General features: G+C 38.1%; 1 protein-coding gene across 8 annotated transcripts in view; it reads left to right on the plus strand.

The window, feature by feature from the left end:
• CAB39L (calcium binding protein 39 like) overlaps positions 1 to 27,901 on the plus strand; it is a 121,468-nt gene that overhangs the window by 60,077 nt on the left and 33,490 nt on the right. For all 8 annotated transcript variants that reach the window (XM_044249701.1, XM_044249708.1, XM_044249703.1 and 5 more), the window contains 3 exons: positions 514 to 655; positions 3,710 to 3,874; positions 19,125 to 19,243. In XM_044249701.1, coding sequence (XP_044105636.1) covers positions 545 to 655; positions 3,710 to 3,874; positions 19,125 to 19,243 — 395 coding nt within the window. In that variant the 5' untranslated portion in view covers positions 514 to 544. The remainder of the gene's footprint in view (positions 1 to 513; positions 656 to 3,709; positions 3,875 to 19,124; positions 19,244 to 27,901) is intronic.

A 27,901-nucleotide genomic window follows, 5' to 3' on the forward strand; every position in this document is an offset into this window, starting at 1 on the left:
AATGGATAAAGATGTGATACACACACACACACACACACACACACAAAATGAAGTATTATTCAGCCATAAAAAGAATGAAATCTTGCCTCTGCAACGTGGATGGATCTAGAAAGTATTATACTAAGTGAAATAAGTCAGTCAGATTAAGACAAATGCCATACGATTTCACTCATGTGAAATTTAAGAAACAAATGAGCAAAGAGGGAAAGAATATATATAGAGAGGCAAACCAAGAAACAGATTTCCGCCCCCCAAGAAACAGATTCTTAACTCTAGAGAACAAACTGATGGTTACCAGCAGGGAGGTGGGTGGGGGCGTGGGTGAAATAGGTGATGGGGATTCAGGAGGGCACTTGTGATAAGCACTGGGTGTTGTATGGAAGTGTTGAATCACTATATTATACATCAGGAGCTAACATTACACTTCTGTTAACTAACTGGGATGTAAACAAAATTTTAGATAAAATTTCAAAAAGTTAAACTCATGATTCTTGTTTGCTTATTTGTTTGTAGCATTCTGTATTGGAAGAAGAAATTTCTATAGATGAAAAAAATGCCTTTGTTTAGTAAATCACACAAAAATCCAGCAGAAATTGTGAAAGTTCTAAAAGACAACTTGGCGATTTTGGAAAAACAAGACAAAAAAACCGACAAGGTATGAACTAAAATGATAATATTATTATTCAGATGCATGTTTTCCAAAACCAAAAACCAATGTAAAAGCTTGATGAAGAATCCCCGAATATGGTCTGTGATGTGCACAGAAGGTCTCTATAAATACATATAAATTGATTTCAGGATTTATGCTGTTGTTGACTCTTTTGCCTTGAACACTTGGTTCACTATCTTCAGCCTCTGACAAAACTTGGATCCCTCTAGACTACAGAGCTTAAAAATCTAAGGGGCTATACAGGTATTTAATGCTAAACTGACAGGAAGGATAGAACATTTTTATTTAAAGATCACCTGATAGTTTCTATGACAGTGCAACCTCATTTTAACATTTTTTAAAGGTCCTACTAAGCAGGATTTCCTCATAGATAAGGTTTTGTTGTTGTTATTGTTCTTTTCTTTGTATTTTGTTCCTTCCAGAGGATGTTGGATCCTATGTATTCAATTTCTCTCTGAAGTGACTGGTTAGTTTATGGCAACACTTAAGAAATCTAGAAAATAAATATCCTTCAATTCACAGTATCTTCCCATCCCAGTATATAAAAAAAATCTTGGATCTTGTATGGATGTAGAGATATGATGTTTTATTCTGCATCTTGTAAGGGATGTAGAAGTGTATTTTTAATTCTTGTGTACTTGTAATATTGAATCAAATATTGGCTCAATTAGAAAGAAGAAATGACCTTCATAAAAGAGTAAACCCAAATTTACTAGTAAATTTACAGTAAATCTGCATAAGACAGAAAAAAACATAAAAAGATACTCGTTTTAATGAGTAGTCAGGAAAAGGCCAGTTAAAACCACGTACATTCATATTACACACTCACTCTCCTGGCAAAAATGAAAAATGTCTGATGATACTCAGTGTCGGTGAGGATGGAGAGTAATGGGAACTTTCCTCCACTGTGAGGGATAAGGTATAAACTGGTGTCACTACTTTGAGAACCAGCTGGTATCATCTGTCAAATCTGAGGTTGTACCTCTGTTAAAACCCTGCAATTCTACTCCGACATATAAACTCTAGAGATAATCTTGCACTTGTGAACCAGGATGCGCATACAAGAGTGTTCATATGTTGCTGTTCCTAATAACCCCTCAATGGAAACGACCTAAATGTCCATCAAAAGTAGAACTGATGAACTGGGGTCCAGCCATCAGTAGAAAACTTGAGAGCAAAGAAAATGAAAACGCTGCTGCCTCCATGCAGTTGCATGGATGGACCTCACATCTATAATAGCAACAGAAGCACCTCCTAAGAGGTCCCAGGTGTTATTCCAAAAAGTTCAAAATTGGCAGAGCTCAACTATATTGTTTAGCGATGCAAATACAGGTAAGAAAATATAAAGAAAAGTAAAGAAATGATCATCAAAAGCATAAAAACATTTACTTCTAGGTTGAAAAGGCTGCATTCAGGTGACTTCAGGATTTCTGGAAGTTTTCTACTCTTAACCTGTGTTATGGGCACACAGAAGTTTGCTTTATAATTATTCTTTTTTTTTTTTTAAGATTTTATTTATTTATTTGTCAGAGACAGAGGGAGAGAGAGCGAGTGAGCACAGGCAGACAGAGAGGCAGGCAGAGGCAGAGGGAGAAGCAGGCTCCCTGCCGAGCAAGGAGCCCGATGTGGGACTCGATCCCAGAACCCTGGGATCATGACCTGAGCCGAAGGCAGCGGCTTAACCCACTGAGCCACCCAGGCGTCCCTGCTTTATAATTATTCTTAACTGAATATAATTTAAAGCTCTCTTTTGTGGCTAAATATCACCCTTAAAGAAACTTCCAACCTTTTAATAAATTAAGAATTGTTTCAGTCAGATAATAAGATGTATCTGGAAATTACTTTTTAAAGTAGTCATGCTACTATGAATTATTTATATTTAATCTGCCTTATTCTCTTTATTCCCTTCCTTGGTTATAATGATTACAGAACCATACTTCAAAGTAATAAAACTATATTTCTTTAAAAAATATTCAGCAGATTAAATTGTTAACTTTTTGGCCTATTCTCTTTTGCTCACCTGTATTAATTTTGAAAAGACATATTGAATAAATTCACATCCCATACAATCTGCCTCTTTAACGTGTACAGTTCACTGATTTTTAGTATTCTCAAAGGTTCTACAACCATCACCAATATCTAATTCAAGAATATTTTCATCACCCCCAAAAGAAATCCTGTACCAGTTGGCAGTCATTCCTCATTGTCCCCTCCCCAGGCCTGAGCACCCAGTCATCTGTGGATTTCCCTATTACTCTTCACAATATAGAGAAGTGTTTTTTTGTCATTTTTAAGTTTCATAGAGAGCAAAAAAAGGTGATGATTATGTGGGAGAGACAAGTGGATTAACAAAGTTAGTGGGTTTTGATAATCTGACCATGTGTTTTGACAATTCAGGTTTACTACATTGTCCATTAAAAAATTAGAGTGATAGGAATTTGTTGAAAACCTTAACAAATGCTTTTAATAAAGACCCGTAGCTATTGATAAGTCTTCAAAACAGTCATTTTAATTTTATATTTTATTTATTCATTTGACAGAGAGGGAGAGAGATCACAAATAGGCAGAGAGGCAGGCAGAGAGAGAGGAGGAAGCAGGCTCCCTGCTGAGCAGAGAGCCCAACGAGGGACTCTATCCCGGGACTCTATCCCAGGACCCTGGGACCACGACTTGAGCCGAAGGCAGAGGTTTAACCCACTGAGCCACCCAGGCGCCCCAGTCATTTTAATTCTTAAGAGTAAAATTTATAGCTAATGACTAGATTAGTTAGGCTATATCTGAGTAGGTTTTAAAGGAAGAGTGTTTTGATTATGTTGACCAAATAGAAATACCAGAGACTTTTTTAACATAAATACATTTTTGCAACATTTTCCAAAATAAAAAAAGCGCTGTCAAACAGTTTTTTGGTTGCTTGTAACTGTATAGTGTTCTTTGATCATAACTGAACAGAATCCAAGAAGGGGGGTTTTTTGGTTTGTTTGTTTATGGCTTGAAAATATCATTCCTTCTTCACTGTGAGCATGTTTTTTTGGTCACCAGGCTTCAGAGGAAGTGTCGAAATCTCTGCAAGCAATGAAAGAGATTCTGTGTGGCACAAATGACAAGGAACCCCCCACAGAAGCTGTGGCCCAGCTTGCACAGGAGCTCTATAATAGTGGGCTGCTGGTGACCCTGATTGCTGACCTACAGCTCATAGACTTCGAGGTAAACCATTTGTAAAGGGGTCTGCCAATGCTTTGCAAGTTCAGTGTATACGATCATAAATATTTGACTTTGTTTCTATTATTACTCTTCATCTATTACATATAAACCCAGTATTTTTCTAAAACTTCTCAAATTTCTTTAATAAGGTAAAAAGATATTTTATGGTTAAGTTTTCTGCAGCCAGGAGGCAAGGCTAGTGGCCATCAATAATAATGGTAATAATAAGGGATAACATTGAGTGCTTACTACATGTCATACAGTTCCAAGCACTCATCTCCTTTCCTTCTTAAAGGAAATTCCTTTGGAAATCCTTTGTGAGGAATCACCTGTGTGATTGGTACTATACGATGAGCCTCATTTTATAGATGAAGAACCTAAAGCTCAAAGCTATTAAGTAATTTGTGCAGTCACTTGGATACTAAGAGCCAAAGCTGGGATTCAAACTCGGTGTCTCTCGGGCTTGTTCATTTAGTTAAAATATTATACCAATGATTTCAGAAGTTTGTTGAATGCTAGCAATATAGGATACGTATCTCACTTTGAAAGCAGTTATACCTAATTTACCTGAATAATAAGTGAGCTAAATAAAACAAAAACTTAGAAATATGAGTGGTGAAGAGGTGTAGGCGTTTTATTATCTATGGTAAATCTGACTGAGAATGGTGGTTTTTCAGTAAACAGCGTGTGTGTAAGGCATGTTTGACCATTGGCTATTTTGGTGATAGAAGTCTTGGTTTTGATTTGTTTATTGTTTTTGTTACTACCCTCATACTAAGAGCTTGGGTTTTCACTGATTCGCAGAGATGGATGAAATGCAGATTTTTTTTTTTTTTAAGATTTTTTATTTATTTATTTGACAGCCAGAGATCACAAGTAGGCAGAGAGGCAGGCAGAGAGAGGAGGAAGCAGGCTCGCCACTGAGCAGAGAGCCCGAAGCGATGAGATGCGGGGCTCAATCCCAGGACTCTGGGATCATGACCTGAGCCGAAGGCAGGATCTTTAACCCACTGAGCCACCCAATCACCCTGAAAATGCAGATTTCTGAAATAGCTTTTAGTTTTATCCCTGGGAAAATGAAAGGAAAACTAATCATGGTGATTACAGTGATTAGACCAAGATAAGGTCAGGGCTCTGGGGATCTGTGGAAATACTAGCCCACAGCTCTCTGGATGGCTTCAGCTTGGCTGACTGGCAGGATGAGGAACGCAGAGCAAGACTGCTCTTGAGATGGGAAGCCAGGTGTGTGGGCTGGACGCAGACCCCGACTGGAGGACCCCACAGCTCATCCTTCCTTTCAGACACACCTGTCTTTTTCTTTCTTTCCCTCCCTTACCTATTTTTCTATCTTTGACATTTCTACTCAGTAATCTCTTTGTCTACTTTTTCCTCTTGCCTGGCTTGCTCACTCTCCCTCCCCATCTTACTCCTCTCTTTTTAAACTGGCCATATGTGGAATGAAGTGTAGTTTTATCATTGCATCTGTGTGTTTTCATGGTTTTTCTATTCAGTTTCAAGTGAGATAGTGAACACTGAAAGGAGTTGTGCACAGTGGAAAAATACTTGGGATTTGAATTGTTTAGAGCCCCTGCTGGGCTATTTGATAGTAATGTAACCTCTTTAAGACCAACTTTTGTCATCTCTAAAATAGAGAAAGTATGAACTTACAGCACTGCTTTAAATATTAAACTGAATATATGTGTGTGTGTATATATATATATGTTGTATAAGAACAATATATACATGTGTAGACTATACACAAATGTCAGAATATACTTGTTCTCATTTTCCTCCCTTTCTCAAACTAACATTAAATGTAAATGTTTATTTTTGTTATAACCCTTGACTTTTTTATTACTTTAATTTTATTCTTATTTATTTATTTTTTAAGATTTTATTTATTTGACAGAGAGAGAGAGAGATCATAAGTAGGCAGAGAGGCAGGCAGAGAGAGAGAGAGGGGAGGAAGCAGGCTCCCTGAGGAGCAGAGAGCCCGATGCAGAGCTTGATCCCAGGACTCCGGAATCATGACCTGAGCTGAAGGCAGAGGCTTTAAACCACTTAGCCACCCAGGCGCCCCTATTACTTTAATTTTAGATTTAGTCAGTCAGTGACCATAAATGGGAAAAATACTCCCTATTATTGGATTATAATATTAAATTTCTATAAATCTCCTATTGTTTCACACTTTTTCCTGAAAGTAGAAATGTATTAAACTATTATTATCATTAATTAATATGTTAGCTTGAGTTGGTTTATGAGATCAGCCCAATTTACCATTGGATGCTGGAAGGAATATGACCAAGGATAGTTATATTTTGAGGAATGAGTCAGGCATGAGATGTCATCAGGCCCAGTGAACTAAGGAAGTCTTGAGCAGCCACAGAATAGTGTAGGTTCAAGGTGCTATCCAAGAATTAGGGAATAGGAGTATATCAAGACAGACTTTGGGTACCTTACGGCTTTAGCTTAGCATTGACTTAAATAACAAAAGAGGAACAATAAGAAATAGTTATACAAGTTCCCCTTATTTTACAGGGGTACTAAAAATAAATAAATTTATTAAAGAGTTTTTGTTTGTTTCTCGTCAGAGAGCACAAGCAGTGGAGTGGCAGGCAGAGGGAGAAGCAGGTAGAGGGAGAATCAGGCTCCTTGCTGAGCAAGAAGCCCGTACAGGATTCAATCCCGAGACCCTGGGATCATGACCTGTGCCAAAAGCAGACACTTAACTGATTGGAAGTCCTAATGGTTAATCTGCAAGCAGCAGCTTTGCATCTCAAGCCTAAAGTACCCACATAAGATAATGACAACTTGATAAAACCTGTCCTAACTTTAGAGCGCAGTCTAATCACGCAGTCTAATCACACACAACTCTGCCCTCCTTGTGTCTTGGTTCAGAGGTAGAACTGGTACAGCCCCTTCTGGACTGAAAGTATCTTGAGTACTAGGATCCCGTGTCCCACAGCTAGTGCCATGTACACTGGTTGGTTGAGTGAATGAATGAATGTAGGCTTGAGAATGAGAGATTGAAGAAAAAGTAAGAAAATTAGACCAAAGGAAGATGTCCTGAACACAGCAATAAGCCACTTTTCTTGTTTAATTAGTAAATGGTTTAGAAGGTATTTCACAAGTGGTGATAAGCATTCTATAAGTGTGTAGCCACCTCTGGGGGTTTGTTGGAGAGTACAACAGTTATTTGACTGTTAATTTTTGGTATATGTTTATAAAAGGGAGAAAAAAATATTATTTAGGGTTGGGCTGTAGCTTTTGCCAGATAACCTAAAAGAATGGAGTATTCCTTACAGAGAAAAATGAATTTTTGTTTAGAGGACACCTAGATGGGCTTTTTTTAAAAAAATATTTTTTATTTTTTATAAACATATATTTTTACCCCCAGGGGTACAGGTCTGTGAATCGCCAGGTTTACACACTTCACAGCACTCACCAAAGCACATTCCCTCCCCAATGTCCATAACCCCACCCACCTTCTCCCAACCCCCCTCCCCCCAGCAACCCTCAGTTTGTTTTGTGAGATTAAGAGTCACTTATGGTTTGTCTCCCTCCCAATCCCATTAGATGGGCTTTTTTTGTTAGTTGTGGAAGGTTAGGTCTCTAAACAATGTCTGGAAGGAAAAGACTGAAGAGAAGAGCTTAGTTTTCTTTTGCAGAGTAAATCAACAGAAATTTAAGAAATGCCCTCTCTTTTGCTAAGATCAATAGGAATAGGAAATAGAAGAAAAATAGGAGAACGTTTTGGAGTGAGGGAAAGTGTCTCCAGAACCATAACAGAGGAAGGGTTTTTGGAAATGACTAGTGGTGGGAGGCAAGACCAAGAACAGGGTTGAGAGGAGCTTGGAGAAGGGGTTTGGGTTCCAGAGCTGACAGCAGTGATGGTGACCATGGCAGTGGCTTAGATTGGGTAGCTGGAACTGCCTTGGCAGTCTTTGTGACGAACCCATTTCTCCTTCAGGAATCCAGAGCAAAGTGGCCAATGAGGATGAGGAAAGTACTAGAGGATCCTACTGTTACAGGAATAAGGGCTAGTGAGGAGGCAGACCTTTGAGTTAAAATTATTTAAAAAGAAAATCTCATTACTTTATAGCCATAAATTTTTAATCTAATCCTTTAAACCTTAAAATTGCTGACAGAAAAGAACCGCTTCTGCATATTTTTATGAAGTTAAAAAAAAAAAGTCTTGTGGTTGAGATTGCAAGTCTTCAGATTTTTATGGGCTCAGGATCAAACTCAGAGCTGTGTTTTTTGAGGTTTGGCCGCTATTCAAAACACAGCTTCAGACTCTGATGTTTTGAAACACAATGTGATAAGAGATCAAAGGATGAATTTATTGATGCATTCATTTTAAGGGCAGGTGTGCCTTGCAAAACCAGGGTGGATGCAAAGTCATCTGTTCAGGCTGAATTAGAAAGCAGTCCAAAGAAGCAGAAAACCTTCTGCTGTGATAATTTAATCTCTATTATTTCTTGCTACATTAAAAAAAAAAAAAAGTCAGCAAAATAAGTACTCCAGTACCAGCTTCTCATTTACCCATTTTACGGTCTTAAATTTTTGAAAACTTCTGTCCCTTTGTAAAAATCCTTTACTGTTCATTGGCACCCTTTAAAGTGGTCCTTCACCTTTGGTTTTATTACCATAAAAATGAAGAATCATAAAGCCTTAGGACAGAAACTTTGTGCTATGCTTTCAATGCTATTCTAATCAAAATTCTACCGGCATTTCTCAAAGAGATGGAGCAAACAATCCTAAAATTTGTATGGAATCAGAAGAGACCCCAAATTGCTAAGGAAATGTTGAAAAAGAAAAACAAAACTGGGGGCATCACGTTGCCTGATTTCAAGCTTTACTACAAAGCTGTGATGACCAAGACAGCATGGTACTGGCATAAAAACAGACACATAGACCAGTGGAACAGAGTAGAGAGCCCAGATATGGACCCTCAACTCTATGGTCAAATAATCTTCAACAAAGCAGGAAAAAATACAGAGGAAAAAAGACAGTCTCTTCAATAAATGGTGCTGGGAAGATTGGACAGCTATGTGTAGAAGAATGAAACTCAACTATTCTCTTACATCGTACACAAAGATAAACTTGAAATGGGTAAAAGACCTCAACATGAGGCAGGAATCCCTCAGAATCCTAGAGGAGAACATAGGCAGTAACCTCTTCAACATCGGCCACAGCAACTTCTTTCAAGATATGTCTCCAAAGGCAAAGGAAACAAAAGCCAAAATGAATTTTTGGCACTTCATCAAGATCAAAAGCTTCTGCACAGCAAAGGGAACAGTCAACAAAACAAAGCGGCAACCCACAGAATGGGAGAAGATACTTACAAATGACAATACAGACAAAGGACTGATATCCAAGATCTATAAAGAACTCCTCAAACTCAACACACAAAAAACAGAAAATCATGTCCAAAAATGGGCAGAAGGCATGCATTTAACAATTTGAAGTGCTTACTATGTGTGTAGGGTGTTGATTCTAGCCGTTCTTGAGTTCATCGGTTGTTCATGTATTTTGCACCCATCATTAGACACATTAAGTCACAGAATTTACAATTACAGGTGAGGAAATACTATAGCATATTAAATGGAATTTTATGTTACCATGACTCTCTCATCATCTTAAACTAACGAATATAAGCTTCAGAAACATTTATCCTATAAAGGAACATAATCTATGGGTGATTTAAAATGGCCCTTAATCAGGCCCTTAATCAGAAGCGTGAACATGTTAATTGGTTGCGTTCCCCCTATAAAAATTAAGACAATGACCATTTTAGTTTGACCCTACCATACTTGTTAATGAATGTAACCCGCCATAAAGATAAAGACTGCTCACACCATTGTATAATGTACAAAATGTTTTATCCCCTCTGCTTTCTGGGGAGTGGTCCCTCCATCCCCACCCATAGAGTTACAGTGGGAGCAACATTTTTGTGCAGCATAACACCTGCCCAGTACACAGGGTGGACTAGTAGTGGTCATCTCATCAAAGCAGGGCCAGAGAAGTCTGCAGGATTCTGGAACTAAAACGGAGATGGAACTTCAGTCTCTAACTAGGAGCATCAGTCTCTAACTGCATCGGTAGTCAGATTTCCTACCATGTAAACTAAAAAAGTAGAGGAAGCCAGCATGCAGAAAAGGCAGAAGAATGAAGATGAGGAGAGAGATAGAGAGGGCCAGGAGGTTTACAAGGAGCTCTGCATTAGAATTCGTGTCATGTGTAAATACAGTTATACTAAAAAATTTGAGAGCACCTAATTCTGAGCTCTGAAACTTTTCCTGTAAATTAGTTTATCTGTAAATTAGTTTAGTTTGAATTTTGGTCCCCTGCAAAAGCATTCATCCATGCAGTGAACACTCCCTACCCCTAACCCCTTGGAGACGGCTCTGCCTATCTAGTTCTGCTAGTGAAATTCAGCACAAATATTTGCCCTATCCACAACAGCTCTCCCCACCCCTCTCCCCCCAGCCAACACAGAGGAGCAGAAGAGAGATGCCCATGACATGGCTACAGTTATGTTTTTTTTTTTCTTTTAATTCAGGTGTAATTGACAAACAGTAACATTCTCTCTTCTTCTTTTTTTTTTTTTAAGATTTTTTTTTAGTTATTTACTTGACAGACAGAGATCACAAGTAGGCAGAGAGGCAGGCAGGGGGCGGGGGAAGCAGGCTCCCCACTGAGCAGAGAACCCGATGTGGGGCTCGATCCCAGGACCCTGAGATCATGACCTGAGCTAAAGGCAGAGGCTTTAACCCACTGAGCCACCCAGGCGCCCCTCTCTCTTCTTAATACACAGTTCTGTGATATAGAATAATTCCATCACCCCCCAGATTTTCCCATGCCTCATTGTAATCATTTTTCCTACCCTCAGCCTCTGGCAACCACTGATCTGTCTTTTGTCCTTGTATAATTTGCCTTAACAAATGTGGAAATGGCATCATGCAAAATGTAGTCTTTTGATTCTGGCTTCTTCTACTTGACATCATGATTTTGGATTCATCTGTGTTGTTGCTATGTACCGGGAGTTTGTTCCTTTTTATTGCCGATGGCTTTCTACTGCATGGATGTACGCAGACCATTTATCCATTCCCCAGTTGGTGGATATTTGGGGGAATTTCCAGGTTTGACCCGTTACAAATAAAATCTCTATAACCATTTATGCAGTTTGTGTGTGCGGATGTAGGTTTTCATTTCACTTGTGTAAATACCTAGGAATAGGATTGTTGGGTAGTGCTGGGGATTTTTGTTTGTTTGCTTTTAGCTTTTTTTTTTTTTTAAGTTTCAGCCACTCAAGTAAGTATAAGTGGTATATTGTGGTTTTAATTTGCATTTCCTTAACGACTAATGATGTTGAGCATATTTTCGTGTGTTTATTTGCCACCATATCTCTTCTTTTTTTTAAGATTTTATATATTTATTTGACAGACAGAGATCACAAGTAGGCAGAGAGGCAGGCAGAGAGAGAGGGGGAAGCAGGTTCCCTGGTGAGCAGAGAGCCCGATGTGCAGGTCGATCCCAGGACCCTGAGACCATGACCTGAGCCGAAGGTAGAGGCTTAACCCACTCAGTCACCCCAGTGCCCCGCCATCTCTCTTCTCATGTGAATTGTCTATATAGGTCTTTTGTCATTTCTAGATGTTGCTTCGTTACCATCAGAGATTTTTTTTTTTCTTTTTTTCCTGGCCATTTCTAGAACTTGAAATCTGACAGTCTGAAGGTTGCTGAAGACTGTTTTTGAAATAGTTAAGGTTTTACTCTAGTTAGGTATAGTGTAATGAATGGATATTTGCAAGGTTCCCTTATGGAAAGCCCATCATTAATCATCTGGTACCTGTTTAGATTTTCTCTAATCCTTTCCATTCTGATCCTTTCCTCTGATTTGACAAGCTGTTCCTGGTATCCAAGCTTGTTTTTGTTATCCACAGGGGGCTTTCTTTGCCTTTGCACATTATTTGCTAATGAACCAGAAGAATGTTTTCCTCTGTGTAAAAGTTGGATAGAGTTCTGTGGAGCTTCATGTCTACTGTTCACTGGAATGCCGTATGGAAATGTTCTTGTGGCATTTCACTGGGAAGTATGAAAAACATGCTCTTATGACTTTTCAAAGAGGATTGATGTTGTGCAGGATTACTATAGAGTCTACAAAGATTTGAACAGAACAGATGACTTCTTTCATTTTAAGCTTTGTTTATATTTATAGCTGTACCTCTTATACAAGTATATTGTTTAACATTTGTGTAAGTGAAATTCATTTCTTATGAAGTAGTATGAACATTTGTACTATTTTAAAATGACAGCAGTTGATCCTAAAGAATCCTTTTAAATTGAAGACTCAGCTCCTAATTTTCTGAAAAACTTTGAATTTTATATTCTGTGTTTTTCTTTAAAGAAGATAAAATTTGCTTTCCCATGTGTCTGTTTTTTTTGTTGTTGTTATCTCTCTCCCCTTTTTAAAAATTCTTCTCTCTTCTTCCCTGGTTCCCTTCCTTCCTTTCTTCTTAATTCGTCTCTCTCTTCCTTATCTACCCTTCTCTGTTTCACTCCATGGAATCAAGTGAAAGCAGTGGCTAGTCATAGATTTTTCTTATATTTAATCATTGCCAACATTTGGATATTCTTATTTCTGCCAGTTACATACCATAATTTATGTAACTGTGCCTAATTCTGGACATATTGATTATTTCTAACTTTCTCCTGATTTCGGCTCAAGTCATGATCTCAGGGTCGTAAGATCAAGACCCACATCAGGCTCGGTGCTGGGCATGGAGCCTACTTAGGATTCTCTCTCTCCTTCTCCCTCTGCCCCTCCCCCATCCCATTCCTATTCCCTGCTCTCTCACACACACATACTCATTCTTTCTCTCTCTCTCAAAAAAAAAAAAAAATCTCTGTGTCTGAACCTCTTCTTCTATATTTAAGATTGTTATTTAGGATTATTTTCTCAGGCTAGATTTCCCAATTTGAGATTCTAGGACATCAGCCAGCAATATATGAGAACCAGCACTGAATTTTACGTAACATTTAAAAAAATTCTGGGACTCTGGACTTAGGTGGCCACACAGGAGGCTCCTGAATTTCTCTCTTCCTATGGACAAACAGAAGGTACAGTTACATATGCAGGAACTCCCTCTGAGAGAAATCTAGAAATGAGCTAAGTGGGTCCTATTCATTGAGCAACTGAGAAAATAGCCACTTCAGAATGGATAGGAAAGGCTGAGACACACTGGCCATAAAGCCCACCCCTTGGCATAGCACCATATAGCCTGGGGGGTTACCCCAATGCCCAGCTTCTCTTTGAGGAGCAAAGGGTTTGGACCACACATCTGGTAGCCCAACTTTTTTTTTTTTTAAGATTTTATTTATTTATTTGACAGAGATCACAAGCAGGCAGAGAGAGAGGGGGGAAGAAGGCTCCCTGCTGAGCAGAGAGAGAGCCCGACGTGCAGGTCGATCCCAGGACCCTGAGATCATGACCTGAGCCAAAGGCAGAGACTTGAACCTGCTGAGCCACCCAGGCACCCTGGTGGCCCAACTTTTAAGGCTGCCCACTGAGGAATGGTCCCCCAGGTCACCTATGTATGAAAGCTGACAGGGCTCGCATTCATGAGACCCATAGGACTATAGCAAACAAAGGGACAGTTGTTCATGGGTGCAAGAGTACTTGTTGCAACTGTCTCCACCTCCCCCGAGCTAGCACAGAGGAAGCCCGACAAAAACATCCAACTCCCAGTCTTTCCCTGGGAGGGGTTTGATGCGTCCTTTACAAGTGACTGTCTGAGGTTCCTGCTTTTAATTAGCATGCATCTAATTGCTGGCTATCGTCTTCCCAAAAGAGCTAGTGGGCACCTCCCCTACTTTCTTCCTCTAGCTTGCTCCAACAAGAAAGCCAATAATAAATAATACAGAGACATCTCATGTACCTTGCCCAGTTTCCCTGATGGCAATATCTTGCAAAACCATATCCCAGTGATAGCACTGGGATATTGATATTGATAAAGTGAAGATACAGAAAATTTCCATCACTACAAAGATGCGTCCTCTTGTCCTTTTATAGCTGCTACCCTCTCTCACCCCATCCTTGGCCTCTAGCAACCAGGAATCATTCTCCATTTTGTAATCTGAATGTAAATGGTACTGTATAATGTGTAATCTTTTAATTTTTTGAGTTGACACCACAATGTTACATTACTTTCAACATAGCACAACATAGTGATTCCATAAGCTCATACGTTATGCTATGTTCACTACAAGTGTAGCTACTGGTCTCTTCCCAGATATCACTATTACAGTCACACTGACTATATTTGTTATGCTATCTTGATTTATTTATTCCATAACTGGAAGCCTGTATCTCCTACTCCCTTTCTCCCATTTTACCCAATCCCCCACTTTTCTCCTCTATGGCAACCATCAGTTTGTTCTCTGCATGTATAGATCTAAGTCTCCATTTTGTTTGCTTATTCATTTGTGGGTTGTTGTTTTTTTTACATTCCAAATATAAGGAAAATCTTGTGGTATTTGTCTTTCTCAGTCTCACTTATTTCACTTAGCATAATACTCTTTATGTTCATCCATGTCTCAAATGGCACAGTCTTACCCTTTTTATGACTGTGTAATATTCCATGGTATAAATACAGCACATCTTCCTTATCCATATTTCTGTTCATGGACACTTCGGTTGTGTAACCTGTTGTTACTGACATTTTTCATTCAGCATAATTCCTTAAGATTCATCCAGGTTGTTGCATGCATCAAAGTTCATTCCTTTTTATCACTGAGTCCATGGTATGGGTATATAGCACAGTCTGTTGAACCATTTGCCTGTGGAAAGATTTCTAGGTTGTTTCCTGCTTTTGATTATTATGTACAAAGCCGCTGGGAACATTCATGGCCAGGCTCCATTTCCCTGTGATATATACCAGGAGGGCAACTACTAGTATAGTAGTGGCATGTTAAGTTTTTATTTTATTTCATTTCATTTTATTATTGTTTTTAAGATTTTATTTATTTATCAGAGAGAATGGAGCACAAGCAGGGGGAGCAGCAGGCAGAGGGAGAGGGAGAAGCAGGCTCCCCACTGAGCAGGGAGCCCAACTCAGGGCTCTACCTCAGGACCCTGAGATCATGACCTAAGCCACCACAGGTGCCCCTTATTTTATTTTTTTAAAGATTTATTTACTTCAGAGAGAGAAGAGAGAGAGAGCAGGCGGTGGGGCAGAGAGAGAAAACCCTCAAGCAGGCTCCACACCCAACACAGAGCCTGATGTGGGGCCTGACCCCAGGACTCTGAGATCATGACCTAAGCCAAAACCAAGATTTGGATCTTCAAACGACTGAGCCACCCGGCACCCCACCTGTTAAGTTTTTCAAGAAACTGCCAAATTGTTTTCCAGATTAACTATATATGTTAGATCTCCACCTACAATGTACAAGTGTAGTTTCTTTGCATTTTTGTCAGCTTTTGGTGTTGTCGTTATTTATTTTAGTTGTTTTGATAGGTATATGTAGTAATCTCTCCTGGTGATCTTAATTTGCATTTCCCTAATGGCTAATTATGTTGAACAACTTTTATGTGCTTGTAGCCATCTGTAGATCGTCTTCAGTGAAATGTCTTTTCATATCTTTTGCCCATTTTCTAATTGGTTTGTATTTTATACTACTAAGTTCAAAGGCTTTTTTACATATTCTAGCCCTAGTTCTTTTTAATCATATGTATGGTTTGAAGTATTTTCTCCCTGTCTGTAACTTGTCTTTTCATCCTATTAAAAGATCTTTTACAAAACAAAAGTGCTGAATTTTGAACTCCAATTTGTTAGTTTTTGTTTCCAAGATTGTGCTCTTAGATTATTTGCCTAACTCTAGATCCTGAGGATATTCCTCTCTTTTTTTCTAGAAGTTTTATAGTTTTATGTTTTACATTTAAGTCTGATCCATTTCAAGCCAATTGTTGATAAAGTGAATCCTTTAAGAATATTTTTCTATGGGGCGCCTGGGTGGCTCAGTGGGTTAAGCCTCTGCCTTTGGCTCAGGTCATGGTCTCAGGGTCCTGGGACTGAGCCCCACATCGGGCTCTCTGCTCAGCAGGGAGCCTGCTTCCCCCCCTCCCTCTGCCTACTGCTCTGCCTACTTGTGATCTCTCTCTCTGTCAAATAAATAAATAAAATCTTAAAAAAAAAAGAAAATTTTTCTATGTATCAATTAGCATTCTTAATCAGTACTTAGTCCGTATTTTATATGGCTAGTAGTTTTAAGATTGACTAATTAATTGAATAATCTTAGTGTCTTTTAATTTTGGGTCCTACTTGTTTTGGTATTAAAAACTGCCACATTGGGCTCCTGGCTAAGCGTCTGCCTTTGGCTCAGGTCACTATCCCAGAGTCCTGGGACTGAGGCCCACATCGGGTTCCCTGCTCAGCAGAAAGCCTGCTTCTCCTCTCCTGCTCCCCCTGCTCCCCCTCCTCCCTCTCTCTTTCTGTGTCTCTATCAAATAAATAAATAAAATCTTTTTTAAAAGTGCCACATTAATAGATGCATGAGATTCAGTGGTCTAGATTTGTGATAAAGGGCTTATAGATGCCTATGCCTCTAAAGTAATAAATCAGTCCAATAAATATTGAATGCCTACTATATATATATCAGGCCCTACTATGGGAATTGAAATATGGTTTGTCCTTGGGAGCTATCAATGTGATGAAGGAGTTAGAGACAAAATTCATTTCAGTATACTGTGTTTGGTGCTGGAATCAGTTTAGTATGATGGCTAAGAACCCAGATTCTAGATGCCATCAGTTTTGGATGGAGTCCTGGCTCTCCAACAACCCACTTATATAAGGTAACCTCACTAGTCCTTAATTTCCTTACTTATAGAATGTACATTATAAGGTTGTTAGGAGGATTGGAAAATACATATAACGTTCTTTGTATAAGTGCCTGGCACAGAGTAAGCACTTAATGTTAGCTGCTATGACCGTGGTAGAGATGGAGGTAGGGGTAGACATGGAAGAGGAGGTACTGGTGTATGTAGGCAAAGATGTTGTTGTCACACAGAGAGGAGCAGTTATCCTAGAGGTGAATACATCTGAACTGAATCTGTTGTATTGAAAGAGGACTTCAACGACCTCCATTTTGACCTGTCTGTACTTTCTAAGTTCTTCTTTCCAGCTTATCTCTTAACTCAGGCAAAAGACCCCTGCAGGCAAAGCATCCTGTGATAGGAACTGAAACTACCCCCTCAAGCAAAAAACGTCTACCCTGACGTCAGCAAGACCGCACGTGATTGACCCCAAGACAATGATCTTTACTGCTTGCCTACAAGTACCCACCAAACTTTGTCCCACATTTTCCTTATATAAACCCAGAAGTATTTTTCAGCACTTTGGAGATAGTCTGAGACACTAGTCCACTGTCTTCCCGGTGCTGGCCTCACTGAAATAAATTCCTTTCTTGTTACACCACCACTCATATCTCTGCCTTTGGATTTTGTCAGCAATGAGTGGCTGAAACCTGGTCTTTTTGGGAACCCTGCAGTCAGGTGCTCTTGGCACCCATGTGCCCCTGTTACAGGATGACTAAGACTTAGCTACAAAAGGGAAGGAAAAGAATTCAGGACAAGCAGAACAGGAGCAAAGGTATAGAAATGAAAGTCATATATACCTTTATGTAGTACAGTCCATTGTTATTAATAGAACTTGAAGTAGGAATTGAAAAGTGAGACGTGGATGGAGAGGTAAGCAAGGGCTAGGTCATGGAGGGCGTCAGACTTTTCTCTAAGCAAAAGGAAGGCATTGAAGAGCTTAAGAGAACAGCACAGTCAGATTTGCTTTTCTAGTTAGCTCACTCAGCCCAGTGAAGACTTTTTTGAAGTAGAGGACATAACTGGAAGATAATCTTTAACAGTTCATTTGAGAGATGAAGGCCAGAATCAGGGCCATAGTAACTCACGATGGAATGTCGTCCTTTTTTTTCATATAAAAAACTCCTGTTTGGGGCGCCTGGCTGGTTCAGTCAGAAGCACATGCAACTCTTGATTTCGGGGTTGTGAATTAAAGCCCCACACTGGGTGTGGAGATTACTTAAAAATAAAATCTTAAGAAGCAAAAAACTCAAGGTGCCTGGCCTGGGGAGCTCAGTTGGTTAAGCGTCTGACTTTGGCTCAGTTCATGCTCCCATTGGGGTCCCTGATTGCAGGGAGCCTGCTTCTCCCTCTCCTCCCTGCTCATGCTTTCTCTCACTCTCTCTTTCTCTCCCAGATAAATAAACTGAATCTTTAAACAAAACAAAACAAAACAAAAACTGTTCAGTTCAGAGCTTCAGTTGGAGAAGGAGACAAGCCTCAGATTGTAGGGTGTGTGAGAGTGGAAGTCTTGTAAATGAGGACTCAAAAAAGTCCCATCCAACACTGGCTATAGTTCTTCTGCTTCAGCTGCTAGAATTGAGTAGTCCTCTCTATTCCTCTAGGTTAGATATGATTTCTTACAATCACCTAAATCATACATATCCACCTAATAGAAAAACTCACATTTTTTTTTTTTAATGCACCAACTTGGAATGGGAATGGATAAAGTAGAGGGGGGAAAATTACTAAAAAGTACATTTAAGAAAAAGGAATCTGATTCTAACCAACATTTGCTAAAATCTTTATTTTCTTCACCCATTTTCCGTCCTTATTTAAGATGGTTTAAAAATGCTAATGATAATTTTCTTCTTATATAAAGCTAAAAGGTAAAAATCATAAGGAATTCAATTGTACCATATCCACTATTTTAAATTCTTCTATGCCATTTCGTTTACAAGTGTGAGAAATAGACTTATTGTTATTCGAATTAACCACAGTGCAAAGCCGATGGAAAAGAGCTGTGTCTGTTTGCAGAAACCTCTGTTTAAATGTTTGGAAGCACAGTTGACTATAGATATATGACAAGGTAAGTTTAAAAAATAAATAAATAGGTCATGGGGATGTAATTTATAGCATGCGGAATATAGATAACAATAGTGTATTAACTTTTTTATGGTAAGAGCTGCTAACTAGACTTATGGTGATCATTTTATATTGTATATAAATGTTGAATCACTAAAAAGAATGAATTAGTGGTTTTAGATATTACAAAGAACAGTGCTGTTTCTCTTTGTGTGTGTTTATGTGTAAACAGCTTTTGAGATACAACTTACACTCCATATAATTTTACCTGTTTTGATTGTGTAATTTAATGGTGGTTTGTTTCTTTAACAGGGAAAAAAAGATGTGACCCAGATATTTAACAACATCCTGAGAAGACAGATAGGTACTCGGAGTCCTACTGTGGAGTACATTAGCGCTCATCCTCATATTCTGTTTATGCTCCTCAAAGGGTAGGTTCATGGTTTCCTTTAAAGTAGGTTTGAGTATAAAATAGCTGTTAAAAATATACAGCTATGGGCACCTGGGTGGTCCAGTTGGGTAAGCAATATGGTTTCCAAGACCACTTTGTTCAGCTTTGCCATTTCATCTCACAGGAAGGTGAAAATACATGGAAGAAATTATCAGCCACTGGAAATGGCTCATTTTACTCCCATTCACCTTCCATTTGAGAGCAGTCAGTCTTTCAGCCCCTTAATTCTTAAGGAAATCTGAGAAATGTTGTCTAGTGTCCAGGTAGAAGAGGACAGTGGATTTTGGTGGATTGCTAACATTCTCTGTTGCATACTGTTTCTTTGAAAGTTATTTCCCTTCCATTTTCTGTGTTCTCACTTACTGAATTTCCTGTTAGTCAGAGTTGAATCCCCAGGATTGATTTCTTAGGTCTTCTACATTTCCTCTCTTATCTTTTTATGTGTTGGAAGATACTACTTTTACATTTAATTGAAGATAAACCCTATTGAATTTTCATTTCAGCTACTCTATTCTTAATTTATAAGAACTCATTTTTGTTCTCTGATTATTCCTTTTTCTTGTCTCTTGGCACTTCCTGGTTCTGTAACCTTAGGCAAGACACTATACCTTTCCAAACCTCAGTTTTCTTATTGGTAAAATAAAAGGAAAATTTATAATGTTACCTTCACACAAAATAATGTTGCATTATATGCCATTGACTCTATACCATCAGAAAGATTCGTGTTTTCAGTTAGGGTTATGCCACTTACTATAAGACCTTGGACAAGTTCTCTAACTTCTTTTTGTCTTGGTTTCCTCATTACAATATGGAGTCAATAATAATACCTACATGAGTAGGTTGTTAGGAGTCTTCAATGAGATAATGCTTATGAAGCACAGCATCTAGCACACAGTACTCAGTAACTACTTATCAAAGAAACTACTATCTCTATTCCTCCCAAGAGCTCCAATTCCTATAGAAACATGAGCAATTTTAAAAATACAATGAAGGTTATATACAAGTGCCAGAATAACATTATAAAGTAAAGTGCTTGCTTGCAGCTCACAGGGATCTGCAAGTTTTAATGGACCCACAAGGATATGTTTTGCACAGCTGGTCATGGGTGAATAAGGCCAAGGTGATCAATTTATACCCACTTTTGGGGATTCTAAAATGTTAAGCTCTAAAGCATTTGACATTATCCTCAAGGAAATGGGGAGCCACTGGAGAGTTTTAGAGAGAGGAGGAATATCAGATTTGTGTTTCAGGAAATGAGGATAAATTAATAGTAGTTTTAAAACATGAACTTGTAACTAAATGACCCCTTGAGAATGCTAAAATGGGTTGTCCTGGAGATTGTGTTGACTGACAGAGAAGAGCAATGGTCAACATGATCTAAAACACTATCTTCGGGGCGCCTGGGTGGCTCAGTGGGTTAAGCCGCTGCCTTTCGCTCAGGTCATGATCTCAGGGTCCTGGGATCGAGTCCCGCATTGGGCTCTCTGCTCAGCAGGGAGCCTGCTTCCCTCTCTCTGCCTGCCTCTCCATCTACTTGTGATTTCTCTCTGTCAAATAAATAAATAAAATCTTTTAAAAAAAATAAATAAAAAAAAATAAAACACTATCTTCCACAGGACGCCTGATGGCTTCATTGGTTAAGCATTGGACTCTTGATTTTGGCTCAAGTCATGATGTCAGAGTCATGAGATCAAGCCCTGCATGGGGCTCTGCACTGAGTGGGGCCTGCATGAGATTCTCTTTCTCTCTTTCCTTCTGCCACTCCCTTTCACTTGGGCACTCTCTTGCTCTCTCTCTAAAAATTAATTAATTGATTCACTAAATAAAATTAACTTCACTCCTTTTGATAATGGTAAAATGTATATAAATTTCATACATTTTCATGTTATATATGCTTTTTGGAAGATAGAGAAATTTAGCATAATTGGATATTTATTTAGAAAATTAAGTTGGTACAAAATTATGTTACATTGTTTCTTCAAAGTAACAGTGTAAGTTGTTTTCTTACAATTTTTTTCCCATTTCTGGAAATAATAATACAGAATATAAACAGCTAATTCTGAATGCCATTTATTAATAATTTAACTGCTGGAACACATTACAGATCTACAGTGAACCTTTTATCTGTGGTATGCATGGGATGAGTTCATGTGTAATTGTGTACCACGGCTCCCACCCCTTCTCCCTCTTTCAGCAGAGAGAGTTGAGAAAAGAATTGGTGCAGGGGAACTAGACTAAGCTAGACTTGATGTCCATTTGCAGACAAGACTTGGAGATGAGCAGGAAAGAATCAGATGGAAGAGACCACCCACTTCATGAGAAGGCTTTGGGAGCCTTAACAGTGAGATGCTCCAAAGCAGCTGCAGAGTGAATTGGGGGAAGGAAGGGAGTTTGAGAAATGATGCTGTAAGTTATAAGTCAGTATTTAAAAAAAAAAAATTATTTCTGTTAGAGACAGAAAGAGTGAGCCAGTGGGGGGAGGGGCAGAGGGAGAGGAAGTGGGAGACATAATCTCAAACAGACTCGAAGTTGAGACCCATGTGAGGTTTGATCTCACAAGCCTGAGACGAGGACCTGAACTGAAACCAAGAGTCAGTTGCTCAACTGAGCCACCCAGCACCCCAATTTGAATCTTTTTTTTTTAAATTTTTTTAAAGATTTTATTTATTTATTTGACCAAGATCACAAGTAGGCAGAAAGGCAGCCAGAGAGAGAGAGAGAGAGAAGCAGGCTCCCTGCTGAGCAGAGAGCCCCATGTGGGGCTCGATCCTAGGACCCTGGGATCATGACCTGAGCCGAAGGCAGAGGCTTTAACCCACTGAGCCACTCAGCCGCCCCTCGAATCTCTTTTAATGACTTATTTTAAATAACTTTTTACTGTTGGATTATGTTTATATGTGACTCTAAAATTGTGGGACCTTGGGTTTTTAAAAATTAGGATTACATAGAGTTTACTAAGTGTGAATAATTAGTGTCTCTATATATCTATATTATATCTTTAATTATTTAAAAATGTGTTTATGTCCCACTTGATGGTGTTTTCTGATGAGTTCAAAGGACTACTATTTGTATACAAATTATTTGATAAAACAAGTCATTCAGTGTATTAGCAGATGACTAAATTGATGTAAATAAACTTCCTTATATTTGAAATATGAACTCTCTATTCATTAGACACCTATATTTACCAGTTAACCTATGTATAATTTGTAATAGATAATTGTATGTCATTTTTTTGTATTTAAGAAGAAAAACTTAAATAGCTTGCATTTTTTCTAGTATGTGGAGAAAATAATTTTTAATCACTTAATTAAAAAGCCACTTTGTTAATATACAGATTTTTATTCTAGGACTCCATTTTCTGTAATTATATACATAATAGAAAAATAACTATTTACTTTAAGAATAACTTCCTCAACTTTGATTCATTAGGAAAGTTTTATATATCTTCTCATTTCTTCTAAAAAGTTAATATTTAGTTTCATTTATAAGGCTAAAACTGCTTATTCATTTATGAAGGGCCTACAATAGTAACAGTACTAGTAATAATAACACTAATAATAGTCATAGTCATGGTAGAAGTTTAGATTGTATTTTAATAAAATGTCAGGCCTTGCTTTGTATTCATATAATAGTCTTGTAGGTAGTTATTATTGCTGCTGCTGCTGCTGCTGCTGCTGCTGCTGTTATAAAATATAACCTATTTTATATGCAGCCCAGAGAGGTTAACTAACTTATCTGAAGTCACATAGCTAGTACGATTTAAACTCAAGTAGTCTGGCTCCAGAGTCTGTGCTCTCAAGCTACTACGCAGCTTTCCATTCCTCAAGCATTCATAGTCTACAATGAGAAGAGACAACTCATTACACGTCATTGTTATTATTTTACGGGACATCAAAAATGGAGGTCTTAAAGTAGGAAATTGCCAAATAAGCACAAAGAGAAGGATTGAGTGTCGTGTGTGCAAAGGCAAGGTGGCATCAAAATGCATAATGTGTTTGGAGGTTGCCAGGATTTCTGGTGTAGCTAGAGTCCAGTGTGAATGGGACGGAAGGTTGGGCGATAAAGCTGGAAAGGCTGAGAACAGATTATAAAGAGCCTTCTATGTCCCACCAGCGAGTCTGAATGTCATTCTGTAGGTAACATGGAACTCCCCAGGGGCTAGACATGATGAGTTCTGGTGGCAGTGTGGAAAATGGCTTAGAGCATGGAGGTACTGAAGTCCAGCTTGGAAGAGTCCAAGCAAGAGATAATTACGACCAAAACTTTAGTGGTGATACTGGGAATGAAGAAAACAGATATTTTAAAAATACTTTAATTATTTTCTGACTCAAAGTAGCACATACTTATTATTTTAAACTTCAAATATTTTAGAAATATATAAAATAGGGACACCTGGGTGGCTCAGTCAGTTAAGCATCTGCCTTCAGCTCAGGTCATGATCCCAGGGTTCTGGGATTGAGTCTCACATCAGGCTCCTTGCTCAGTGGGGAGCCTGCTTCTTCCTCTGCCTGCCACGCCCCTGCTTGTACTCTCTCTCTTTCTCTGGCAAACAAATAAATAAAATCTTTTAAAAAATGTATAATATAGAAGGGGAGTATAAACCCTTATCTCTCCCAAAGAAAACCATTATCAACAATTTGGTGATGATATCTCTGGGCTTTATTCTCTGTTGTAATGATTCTTCTTTTATTTTTTTAACCCAGACTTTAAATCCATTCCTTCACATCCTGTTGTGGAGATACCATTTACTGAGTGCTTGCTATGTGCTAACTGTTGCATTAAATGTCTTTACTTATGTTATTTCATCTAATTCTTTTGATAATACTGTGAGGACTGAGTATTTTTCTTGCCATTTTACACATGAGGATGTTGAAGCTTAGGGTAAGGGTATTGCTCAAGGTAATAAAGCTAATAAATGACAAAGCCAAGTTTTCAATCCAGATCTGTTTCTAAATTCCATGTTCTTTACCATTTCTGTATCTTTAATAAGATTTGCGGACCATTCAGGTGTGAAGAGCAAGGAAATTATAGAAGATGTTGAGTACAGGGTAGACCAGAAGTCCTAAGTAGAACAGTTTCGCCAGAACCAACTTTACCTGTCACACGTGTTTAGCTTAAAATGCTAAATCCTTTGTTAAAGGTCAGGATTTTTACTGAATTATCTCTTGTAAAACTACTTTTCAAAACTCAGGACAAACCCTGATTGGTGCATTTACAAATCAAACTGATGTTATTTAAGAAAATGATAGTAACATTCCGTATTGAACATAATTCTAACAAGCAAGGAAGGAAGGAAGGGGGGAAGAGAGAAAGAAAGAGAGAGAGAAAAAGAGAAAGGAAGGAAGGAAGAAAGAAAGAGAGAAAGAAAGAAAGGAGGAAATTACTAGGTAATTGCCCATCAAAGATGATCATCTGGATATAGGATACAAAACATGGTATGAAGGATTTGGAACCCAAATTTTATGAAACAATTATAAATAAATGAACTTTATAAATGAACTTTTCTCTTGGACCAGACAAATGACATTCCACGTTACTGAGAGAACTTAAGGATGAAGTCACTTAAACTCCTCTCAGTGATCAATTAAAAATCATAGCCAATGAAAGATGTTCCAGAAGTCTAAGGTTGAAATCATAAATGTCTCCTAATAATACTATTTAAAAATTTTTTAATAGAAAAATTTTCAACCATATACAAAGGTAGAGAGTACAAAGAAGCCCTATGTACTCATCACCAGTCTTAACAACCATCAGTATTTCACTGTGTTTGTTTCATCATCTCCCAAATACCAAACCCTACTTTTTTGGCTGGAGTATTTTAAAGCAAATCCCAAACCTCATGTAATCTTGTTGTATCAACCCTAAATAATTTACTTTGATATGCACTGCAAAAATAGAAAGATAAATTTTATATAACCACAATGTAATTATTATACTTAAAAAGTAACAATAACTTTTAAAAAGATTTAATTTAATTATTTGACAGAGAGAGGGAACACAAGCAGGGGGAGTGGAGAGGGAGAGGCAGGCTTCCTGCAGAGCAGAGAGCCGGATGTGGATGTGACTTGAGCCAAAGTCAGATGCTTAACTGAGCCACCTTGGTGCCCCCACAATAATTCTTCAGTAACTAATACCTGCTCCATACTAAAATTTCCTTGATTGTCCCTTTCTCCCCAAATTTCCATAGTTGTTCAGTTAAGGATCCTAACAAGTTCCACTTGCTGAATTTGGTTGTAATACCACATTGGTCTTTTTAAAATCTCTTTTCGTTGAGAACTGCACACACTCCCCTTTTTTATGACACTAACTTTTTGAAAAACTGCGTTCATTATGGTACAGAATTTTCTCCATTCTGGATTTGTCATATTGCTTCCTAATGGTGTCACTTAACTTGTTCCACTGTCCCCTGTATTTCTGTCCTGGAGGTTATATTTAAAGACTTGATTAGATTCAGATTCAGTTCTATTTTGGCAATCATACTTTGTAGGTGGTGCTGCGTAGTTCATATTTCATCTCATCAGGAGACATACATTTTGTAATGCTAAGATTGAACAGTGGCTTCAGGTGGAGACAGCTTAATCCATTGTAAAGTTCCTCATCAGCTTTACACTTAACCGTTTTACCATTCATTGATAAACAGCGTACAATGCAGTCATTTCATTAGCGGTTACAAAAAGAATCCTATCATTTTTCATGCATTTATTGACTAATGTAGTTTTTTTTTTAAGATTTTATTTATTTATTTGACAGAAATCACAATTAGGCAGAGAGGCAGGCAAAGAGAGAGAGGAGGAAGCAGGCTCCCCACTGAGCAGAGAGCCTGATGCGGGCCTCGATCCCAGGACCCTGAGATCATGACCGGAGCCAAAGGCAGAGGCTTTAACCCACTGAGTCACTCAGGCGCCCCCTAATGTAGTTTTATAGAGAATACCTTTCCATCATCTCCCACAACAATTTAACTATTTTAAAATACAATTCACACCAGAGAAGTAGAATAAATGCCTAATTCTTTTGCTTCCATTATCAATTTAGAGAGAAATAAGTTGTTACTTCAGGAACTTCCATTGGCATCTGGGTTTCTTTGCTCTCTCTTGCTCTCTCTCTCCCCTCTCCCCATCCTTTTATTATGATTATAAACTTGTGGGTTTAACTTTTTTCCATATGTTTTATTTTTCTTGCTGATGCCCAGTTGTCTATCCTTCAAGTTGCCTCATGATCTTTTGATATTACTCACATTAGCAAGTGAGATTCCTTGCTTTTCAGCTCAAGATATACCAGGCCCATTTTGTACATTTCCTAACACTGACTTGGAATCAGCCATTTCTACCAAAGACTCTTGTTCTTTTTAGTGAGGAATGGTTCTTAGAGACTATAATCTGGTTGCTAGGGCTTCTCATTGACATTGGATTATTACTGCTTCTAAGCCTCTTTAATAGACAGAGTTATCTCCTTATTTATAAAGTAAGCAAATATATCTAGATTAAAAGCAAAACTTATTGCCTATATTAAGGAGGCCAAGTGTTTGTTAAGTGACATTTTATAGAACTTTTCTAACTACTGCCTGACATTGTTTGCTCCCAGCAACAACACAAGTCATTTTCCCCATATATTTTCTTAACTTGAGATATTTCTTTCACAAGATGTTCTGACCATTTTTTGTATGTTTACTGTAGCTCACTGCTAGAGGAGAAAATTGCTCTTATATTTTGGCTTTTATTAAATTCAAAAGGGATCTTATATGCTGTGATTATTTGAATCAACATGCATATATAGTAGTGTGCCTTCTCCATACTAATATAGTTAATTGGAGGCCAGACTATATGATCCAAACTACAAATCAAAAAGGAAGATATAATTCAATTCTATAAAATAATGATTCAACATTTATTGGATTTATCTTTATTGGCAATCTGATGTAAATTAGTCATTGTGGAGGTAGAGTGATTCATTGTGGTCCCTGCCCTTGGGAACCTGTCATAAGTGGACTAGAATAGATGAGATAGTTATTCTATACCAAGTATAAGGATATTAATGCTACTGGGATTTGAAACTTAAGATAGGCTTAATTTGTGGAACAGTAAACTATTAGAAACCAATATCCTAGAGGGTAGTAAGGTTGAAATGATTTATATAAATTATAGATTGCTTAAAGGGTACTGATGAAAACTAAGAATTTCTCTATATATTTCAATATATTCCTACCTTTAAGAAGCTGTCATCTCAGAGAATGACATTTCTACTCTTAAGCACAAACTAATGGGATGCAATAAGTGTTCTGACCCAGAGGAATATTTTTTAAAATATTTTTTCATCCTTAAGAATAAGTAGTATATCACAGATGGTTCCAATAAACTTTACCAAATGAAAGGAAAAAGTGAACTAATTATACACAAAAGTTTGAAGTATAAACTTTTTATAGATAGTCTCAGTTTGGAAATTAAATCAAGAAATGAGAAGAATGTTGGCTTGAGATCATAGAGCTTTCTGTTTAAGCCAGAGTCTGAGTTTCATTAGAGTTCTGCTATTAAGAATTTCAGTCAGAATTTGAAATTCATTAACTTCAAGGGCACCTGGGTGGCTCAGTTGGTTAAGCATCTGGCTCTTGATTTCAGCTCAGGTCATGATCTCAGGGTTG

The sequence above is a fragment of the Neovison vison genome, chromosome 5 (assembly GCF_020171115.1).
Source record: "Neovison vison isolate M4711 chromosome 5, ASM_NN_V1, whole genome shotgun sequence".
NCBI lineage: Eukaryota > Metazoa > Chordata > Mammalia > Carnivora > Mustelidae > Neogale > Neogale vison.